The sequence below is a fragment of the Protobothrops mucrosquamatus genome, unplaced genomic scaffold (genome assembly GCF_001527695.2).
Source record: "Protobothrops mucrosquamatus isolate PMUCROS unplaced genomic scaffold, P.Mucros_1.0 scaffold5304, whole genome shotgun sequence".
In the NCBI taxonomy this organism is placed as follows: Eukaryota; Metazoa; Chordata; class Lepidosauria; order Squamata; family Viperidae; genus Protobothrops; species Protobothrops mucrosquamatus.
The window spans coordinates 48,360-57,736 of NW_015391170.1; the positions used below are offsets into that span (position 1 = coordinate 48,360).

General features: G+C 42.4%; 1 protein-coding gene across 1 annotated transcript in view; it reads right to left on the reverse strand.

Annotated features, from left to right (window-relative positions):
• Positions 1-5,587: 5,587 nt before the first annotated feature.
• The window catches only part of LOC107299701 (DLA class II histocompatibility antigen, DR-1 beta chain-like), a gene marked incomplete at its 5' end in the record, with an annotated part of 11,902 nt that continues 8,112 nt past the window's right edge, over positions 5,588-9,377 (reverse strand). Inside the window, 2 exons of the mRNA XM_029286832.1 lie at positions 5,588-5,682; positions 5,844-6,125. Of these exons, the coding sequence (XP_029142665.1) occupies positions 5,588-5,682; positions 5,844-6,125 (377 nt within the window). The remainder of the gene's footprint in view (positions 5,683-5,843; positions 6,126-9,377) is intronic.

A 9,377-nucleotide genomic window follows, 5' to 3' on the forward strand; every position in this document is an offset into this window, starting at 1 on the left:
GGAAGGGAAGGGAAGGGAAGGGAAGGGAGGAAGGAAGGAAGAAAGAAAGAAAGAAAAAAAGAAAGAAGAAAGAAAGAAAGAAAGAAAGAAAGAAAGAAAGAAAGAAAGAAAGAAAGAAAGAAAGAAAGAAAAGTTTTGAAGAACTATCTGAACAGGAGGTCTTAATGACCAAAGACATATGCACAAACACATATATTTCTATATAATTTAGAGAAATATTAAAATAGTCCATAGAAATTATTCAGATTGAAATCTGGGAAGGAAGGAAGGAAGGAAGGTAAGTAGCTGTATTTATCTAAATGAAACAAGCTGGTACACTAGAATAAAAGCATGTTTTCATACCAATCTTTTACAACAATATATTACTTAGTAAATTATTCTATTTGTTTATTATTAATTGACCAGCTTGAACCTGAAGACATTCTGATGGATGAAAAAGCTAGGTTTAGAGCAGGATGCTTAATGTTTAATCTTGCTTTGTTGCTGCAACACCTAATCAAAATTTGTAGCCATAAATGTATTTTTATACAGCATTTATTGACTTTATGTCTGCTTTCAACATAGTAACTAGATGTAAACTCTAGCATATATTTAAATATGCCAAAATTGACAAATTGTTTCTTTGCTAAGTAAAATTCATAAGATCACCAGGTTGAATGTCAGGTATGGTAAAGAAGCATATGTCACTAAGAAAGGGAGTTAGATAGGGATATATATTGGCCCTAGTTTTATTTTATTTTTATATAAACTCATTTTAATATAAACACTTATATCAGGGGTGTCAAACTGCTGGCCCAAGGGCTGGATGTTTCACCAGGAAACTGTGCCCATCCTATTGCCGGCAATGGAGAAAAAGCTCCGACATGTCATGCGACATCACGTGACGTCACATGTTTGACGTGTCTGACTTATATGAACACCTCACTTAAGTGTTTCTACTTTTCGTTTCCCCAAATTAATGCTCTTCCCTACAAATATTTTAAAAGGGAAATATAGGAAAACCCCTTATGAAACACTGACACAAGTGCCATAGAAGCACAACCTTGTTCTTTTGTATTGCCAATTTACAAACATGCTTGCCATCTCTAATCTTTTTAATCTAAATTTACAAGGCACTCTGATCATCTTTATTTGTATTAGTTGTTAGATAATCAGGACAATTTTATCTTTCTAAAATAGAAAATTTTCATAACATTACTTCTAAGATGCCCCACAATGTTGATATTAGGGTTAACTATGCTTTGTTTTTTTATTGTATGTATTTTTATAGGTCAATGATTAAAATAAAGTTTCTGTCTATATAATAACAGTGCGTTCTTTAGCATAAAAACTCAGTTAAACTCAGTTAAAATTTAAACTCAATTAAAAAAAAATGCTTCCACTGGAGCTAAATCATAATAATCCTTCTTGTTGTTTAAAATCATATCTTTTTTTTTATCTGGTGGTATGCCATCAGGCACAGAAAGAATTTAGTATGTTTTGATTTCAATATATACATTTGGTTTTTCAGATATGGATGATTGCTTCCAATGCCCAGAAGATCAATATTCAAACAATGACCAGGATTTATGCATACCAAAGCATGTAACTTATCTATCTTATGGAGACCTGTTGGGGACTGGCTTAGTCACATTAGCTCTTTTGCTTTCTTTTATCACAATCTTTGTACTAAGAATCTTCCTGAAGTACCACAACACTCCCATTGTCAAAGCCAACAACCGCAGCCTCTCCTACACCCTTCTTATCTCCCTTCTCCTATCCTTCCTTTGTTCTCTGCTTTTCATTGGTCGACCCATGAAGATGACCTGTCTTTTTCGACAGACTGCTTTTGGGATCATCTTCTCAGTGGCTGTTTCTTGTATGTTGGCCAAAACCATCACTGTGGTTCTTGCTTTCATGGCCACCAAACCAGGATCTCGGATGAGGACATGGCTTGNGGACCTTGAAGGTCATCTAGTCCAACCCCCTGCTCAGGCAGGAAACCCTATACCATTTCGGACAAATGGCTGTCCAGTCTCTTCTTAAAAACTTCCAGTGTTGGAGCATTCACCGCTTCTGGAGGCAGGTTGTTCCACTGGTTAATTGTTCTCACTGTCAGGAAGTTTCTCCTTAGTTCTAGATTGCTTCTCTCCTTGAGAGTTGTGTATATTCTTTTTCTTTTTGTAATTTCTGAGATGGACCTTGAAGTCAAAGATTCTCACACACTCCATATTCAGTTTTGTTCTCATGGTATAATTTAAATGATGTTATCTGTGTCTTTTACTGGTCTTGGTTCAAGTATTCTAGAGGACACTGTCTTTATGTAGGTTTTTTAAAAAATTGTTCTGACTTCCTTTACCTTTACAAAACAGATACAGTTTTGTTACCTAATATCAAGATCTACTTTCAAACTAAATTTTCCTATTCAAGCTGATATCCCTCATTTCATTTTCTGTGACCTACTTGCTATGAGAGCTATTCAAATGTTACTTATGTTGTCATTAACTTTTTTTATTTTAAGCATAGTGCCAACTCAGTTCACTCTAAATAGGTCCTTTCTCAAGGAATTCATTTCTGTCTGTAATTAAATTTTAAATTTTACTACTACAAAAGCTTATTGGTTTGGCATATTTTATTGATATTATCTGGCACTTCAACATAGAAAGCATTTTTAATAATCAATTAAATCAGTTTTTTTCCTATTTGCTCTGCATATTTTCTTTTCAGTAAAAGTCAATTTTTATCTGCCAGTTCAATTACCTATTCCTTACCTGGTTGGCAAAAGTGCCAATGATAGAATGGCAGAGGACGCAAAGGAAAGAAAAATAACATGATCTTTCTCTATATAACTTATATGCATGAATCTGTGTGCATGCATATGGCCACAGCCAGCATATAATATCAAATAAAACCTTCTTTTAGCTAAATTGCTATGTAGCTTTCCACTTAGCACTCTTTCTCAAACAATAGCTGGATAATATATTATATTCTCCAATTTCCAATTCTCCAGATTTTGAAATACACTCCATAATCAGTGAAATAATTGTTGAATGTAATGAAGGATCAGTTGCAATGTTTTATTCCATTTTATATTTCATGAGCTTCCTGGCCATTGCTAGTTTCATTGTAGCTTTCATATCTAGGAAGCTACCTGACACTCTCCATGAAACTAAGTCCATTATCTTCAACATGCTTGTTTTTGCACTGTGTGTTTTTTTTCATCCCTGCATTTTTGAGCACCAAGGGCAAGTACATGGCAGGTATGGAGCCATTTTGTCCTCCAATTTTGGGCTTCTGGCTTTCCCCCCAAATGCTACATCATTGCAATAAGGCCTGATCTCAACAAAAAAAAAGAGCACAAAAAGATTGAATTAAACTGTTTTGTCATCAACATTTTATTTCCATTTTTCTTCTGGGGGGGAGGTCAAGGGTGTAACCATCATTTGATCATTTGTACTGTGCCTCTTAAGTAACACTTTTGAGCAATGTTTTAATGGGAATTTTATGAGGATTTACTATTCTTTCCATATTATAAGGAGTTTGAGCTAAATATGGTTTCAGCTGGTGCAATGACTGAAGGTAAAATGGCAATTACAGATGACCTGCCAGTTCTCAGGAGCTTTCATTAGGCAGTTGAGTGATGGCCTGGCAGTTGAGCATCTTGGCATAGCTGAGCAAGAACAAAGTTGATGGATGGACAGTCCACTGCCCAAAACCACTGTCCCCCTCCCCATGTTCCAGGAAGCCCCTTTGTGCACATCCTATCTACCACCATCTAATATTCTGTTAACAAAGCTCAATTCTTATCTCTATAGTTGGTTGTGGTTATATCATTGCTATATTAAGCTCTAAACATTATCCTCACTTTTTGTGTTTCCTCTACTTGCAGTTTCAGTTAGCTATCAACCTCTGCTTTTCTTATTTGTCTGAATTTATGACTTTCAGGTGGCTTCTTCTATCCACCTGTAGACTCATTAGAAATTTCTGATTATTAATCTATTCCTTTCAGGCCTAAACTAGGCGGGATGGTCAATCCGGAGGCAGCGGAGGCCTCAATCTGGGGAAGGGGAGAGTAGAAAGGGGGGAGACTCTCCTGAGGGGCAGGAAAGAGGAGGAAGAAGAGGAAGGAAGGAGGAATTCCTGGGTTTTTCTACCATCTAAATTTTATTCTTTTATTGCAAAGGGAAGGGAAGGGATTCGGAGGAAGAGTGATGGAGATGAAACAGCTGTGGGTTCAAAGCAGGGAGACATTTGGGTGTCTGGAGTGACAGGCAGGCCCGGAATCCCTGGGGTCAGTCTAGATAGTCTTCATCCCTCCCTCCCAAGAAAGGGAGGCCCCGAGAGAAAAGTCAGAGAGGTCTCAAAAGCTTGAGCCACCATTTTTCAGAAATTCATCAGCTACTAAAAAAAACTTCCTTTCCCATCAGGAATCGGGAAGGATGGCAGGATTAATTCATGAGTGCTATAGAAAAAGAGATGAGGAAGATTAGAATATAAACCTTCAGTGTAACTAAGATATTATTCTTACAGCCCTCCCCCCAGGAAGACCCATACTGCAGGGGGGTGGTTGATAGGCAGGGACAGAATGAGGGAGAATTGCCCCCCCTTTCACGGAGGACAAGGATGCAAAGGACCAGTAATTCATCTTCTGGGGCTGATGGAGTTTTCTCCAATTGACTTAATTAGGGAGTTAATCAAGAGAAGCCCCCCCCCAAACCTTTCATATTAACAAAGAAGATGGGGCGTGGCAGCAAAGGCAGGTGTCACTTTGACAGGAATTGTGAGAAATGTCACAAGGAGACTTCCCTTCCTTTTGCAATTTCCCAAAACATGGAAACATCCTGGGCCAGATTTTAGTGTTCCCCTACGTGTTTGTTTTTGATTGCACTGTTTTCAGGTCTCTGTAAGGAAAAGCTGCTCAAAATTTCAAAAATGTGTTGTATCTACAACAAGGAGGTTTTGTTCAGGCACATTTTTTTTAAAAAAACAAGGAACAATTAACTAATGTTAAAGAAGCATCTATAACTTGAGGAGAAACTCACCTGCAGGAGGCTGGATGGGAGTTGCTGGAAGGAGAAAAAGACCCAATCAGGACCCTTCATTGGCTGGAGGACTCAGGGGGGGCCCTCCCCATGGATAGCCCATAATAGGTTGCAAGATGCTCACTTATACAGTAGACTCTCAAAGAACAGAATTTCCCAAGCAAATTTCCAAGGGGAGCCTCCTTGCCATCTGCTAAGCTTGCTGAGAGGCCTCCCTTGGATGGTCCCCTCCCCACAACCTCTCATCCAGCCCCCCAGACTCACATGTCTTGCTCTTCAGGTGGAGGGAGAGCCCCATGGCAAAGAAGAGAGCCCTCTGGAACGAACTGCCCCCAGAGATCAGGGTGATCCCTGATCTCCCTTCCTTCCGCCGCGCCCTCAAGACGTGGTTGTTCCAGCTAGCGGGACTGGCCTAAGGGATTTTAAAGGGGTTTTAATTACTTTTAATTTGACGAATTTAAATATTTCTTTTTAATCGATTTTAATTAGGTGTATAATATGTTAGTATTTTATTTGATTGTCAGCCGCCCTGAGTCCGCAGGGAGAAGGGCGGGATATAAATGGAATTAATAAATAAATAAATAAATAAAGATCACCCCGATCACGGCTGCCACGATCCCCGTCCAGAGTTTGCTCCTGGCCGAGTTGGAGGAACGGGGCTCTGGGGAAGGAGAAGGAGCCTCCCCTGAGCAGGAGGATCAGGGCCAGCTTCCCCCCCCCAGGAGTGTGCATACCAGCTCCCCCCACAGGGAGGGTCTCTCCCCCCTTCTCAGGGCAGGATGAGGTCCCCAGACCAGGAGGGGAGGGAGGGGAAGGGCTCACCCCACTGGACGGTGATGGGGGCCTCCAGGCTGGTGTGCCCCACCTGGCAGGCGTAGACGTCCCCCCGCTGGGGCTGGGTCTCCAGCATCACCTGGAGCTGGTAGGTCCAGTCTCCGTTCTGGAGCTCCTCCCCAAAGGCCACGCCCTCCTCCTCCGGCCGCCCGTTCTTCAGCCACCGGACCTCGATCTCCATGGGGTAGAATCCCCTCGCGGTGCAAAGGAGGATGGTGTTGGGGGAAGCAGGATCCAGCTTGGTGGGGGAGATGGAGACGGTGGGCTTGGCTGGAGGGGAGGAAGGACATGGGGGAGACACAGGAGGGGCCAGAACGGGAGACCAAGTGGGTTAGTTCAGGCCAAGATCCCTTTTTACTCCTGAAAATATTATTTGCTTTAACTCATTTCCAAAGCAAATTGCAGCAAGAAATTAAACAGGACCCTGAAAGATGGAAAAACATACATTGTTCCTGGTTGGGATCAGTTTCCATCATCAAATTGCACAAGTCCAACAGGAATAAATGTTGGAAATGCCCCAGGATGGAAGGAATTTCCTGCCAGATGTTTGGGAGACAGAAAGAGACTGGGGAAGACACACACAACATGTTTTGGAGAATTGCAGAAATCCCATTCAAAAGAAAACCACATTTTTTAAAAATAGGTATAATACCAGAACATTTATTTATTTATTAAATTTATTTGCCACCATCTCATGATAAAATGACTCTTGGCAGCTCACAGCAGGGCTTTTCACCCGGTGGTACGTGTACCACTTGTGGTACATGAGGACATGACAGATGGTACGCTGCCCTGCCCAGCCAAGTGTAGTGGGGGAGGGAACGAGCCAGCGCAGGCAAGGACTTACTGTGAGAGAGTCCTCTGGAGCTGCAGAGTGGCTGGGGCGAGGAAAAGGCCCCAGGCTCACTTCCAGCTCACCCCCCTCTCCCATGAGAAAGGAGGAGGAGGGCGTGGAGACAGGAGATGCTATAAAAGGAGGCAGTTTGGGCCGGGAGAAGGAGAGAGAGAAAAAGAAATGGCCTTGGGAGGAGGAGGAGTCAGCTCTAGCTGCACGGAAGGGAAAGAAGAAGGAGGGTGGGGGGAGAGGAGAGGAGACCAAGCAGGCCGGCTACAAGTGGATCTACAACTTCTGTGGCAGTCACATGTGCTGGCAGCAACCAAGAGGCAAGGAACGTAGGGCGGAGGGGTTGCCCTCCATGAGGAATGAAGAAAGGCAGCAATGAAGAAAGGCAGCACAGGCTGGAGGTGAGGCAAGGAGGGAGATGGAGAGTGGAAGGATTCTTATGTGCTTTTGTGACTTTGAAGTTCTGGGGTTTGTACAATGGGGGCTTTTTGTTCTTAAGGAGTGTTTGGCAATTTCTATTTGGCTGATGTCTCATGTTAGCTTCTACTGCTCTGCTATTGTTAGCTGTAAGTTTTGCTGCAAGGGATATTGAAGTATTTTTCTCCTGAATGGATTTTGCCTTTAGCATTCCTTTACTTACGAATGGAGCCATTTGGGGAGGCTGCCTTAGCCAGCAGCCATACTTACTACATTTATTTTTCTTCCTTAAGTGCCCAGTGCGCTCCTTAACTTTCCTTTCTAGCCAGTAGCTAATTCTTAAAGGGGAATGCGCCTTTTTAAGCTAGTTCCCTCAATGGCTTGTCTTTTCTGTCTCTGGAGGCTTTTCCTTGTTCAATGAATATATGGAAGAAGGGAAATTGGGGGGGGGGAGGTTTTCAAATTCTTCCTTCAGAAGGAGATGGGAATGAGAAAGAGGGAGGCAGGGAAGGAGGGAAGCAGGGAGGGAGGGAGGGAGGGAGGGAAGGAAGCCAGCAGCCCTGCCAATGACTTTGCTTGTCAAAAGGTTGCAAAAGGGGATCACATGACCCTGGGACACTGTGACCATCATAAATATGAATCCACTGCCAAGCATCCAAATATAAATCACATGATCCTGGGCATGCTGCAATGGTCGTATGTGTGAAAAATGGTCATAAGTCATTTCAGTGCAATTGCAACTTTGAACAAAGTTTTTTAGTTAATTTTTTGACACCTTGCTGGGTGGCACTCGAATATTGCCATATCCTAAAAGTGGTACAGTCGGTGAAAAGGTTGAAAAGCCTTGGCTTACAGCATTAAAACATTAAAATCCCAACAGATAAATATTTCTATAGCAATCAAAATGGAATTCCCAGTCAAGATAAAATTATAGTTAAAAGAGGGGGAGAAACAGGACGTGTGAGGGGGGAGGGGGGATTGCTTCTGAATTCAACAACTACCTCCAGTGTGAGGGTCCCCATTAGGACCCCCTGATTTTGAGCCAGATTTCGCCTAATCTGTACTTGAACCTTTGGTTTTTTTCTGCTCACGTTCCCCCCCCCACAACCTCTCCCTGCAGCCGTTCGGCCTCCCTTCCAGCCCCATTTCCCCCCCCCCGGGAAGGAGGTGGGGAGGGGTCTGACCCTCCTGCCTGGGATGAGGGGGGCAGGGAGGGGTCTAGGACAACTCAGCCAACTCAACGCAGCACAAAAGTTACACAATATGGAAGAAATGGAGAAGGAAAATCAGGAAAGAAAGAAGACCGATGGAGGAAAGAAATGAAATGTGAAGGACAAAAATTAAAAAAAAACATTTTTAAAATTATTTTAAATAATTGAATAAAATTGTTGAATTGTCCTGCAGTGAGTTGCCCCATTCTGGACAGGGAGGGCGGAAAGGATCTGGGGGGGGGAGAGATCTTGGGGAAAGGGAAGGTAGCTGAGGAGATCAGGCAGATCCCAGGATCACAGAAGAGCCTTGGAAGGGATCCCTCTTGATCTCCTCCTTCAGCAAATGGCACAACTCTTGGGTGGATTAATGGGGGGGGGCTGAGTGAGCCCCCCCCCAAGAGGGTCCTTCATAGATCCACTCCAGCTCAGAGAACTTTTGCTAACAACGTTTTTCTCCGTTGAGGGATTCTCTGATGAAGAGCTAATTATATAATGTTTAAGAACATGCCATTTTTAAAGGTTTGGTTATTTGTAATTTAATCCTGGGGATCTGGTTGGGATTTTTTTATGAACAGTTAATTATCCTCCTAGGTTTGCAGGGAAGAATTTAGGAGTAAAAATGAATTCCAGACTGAATATGCGGAGAACAAAATCTGTGTTGGTTCCCCTTAAATATTCCACAATTTCCAGAAGGAGCAGATGCCCAGCATCTCCCCGTAAAATGCCTTTTTCTCTTGGGATCTGGCGGTTTTTCTCTTGTGGAAGAAAGATCTTATTTAATTCTTTGGTAGCCTATTATTTTTGGAGACCCTGGCAACAACAAATGGCAAAAACTGCAGATCAAACACTTGTGTCATGTGTCTGAGTAATGAAACACTTAAAAGGACTTTCAGGCATGTTTTCTCCTAAAAGCTTTTATTAATGTTAAAACACATCAGCACGGCATGGAGGAATGCTTAGAACTGCTTATCACTTCCGGTACGCCTAGCATTCCAGACATTGTCCACTCCCTTATTGTAGGGTCATGGTTCACATCTTCCAATCAACTTG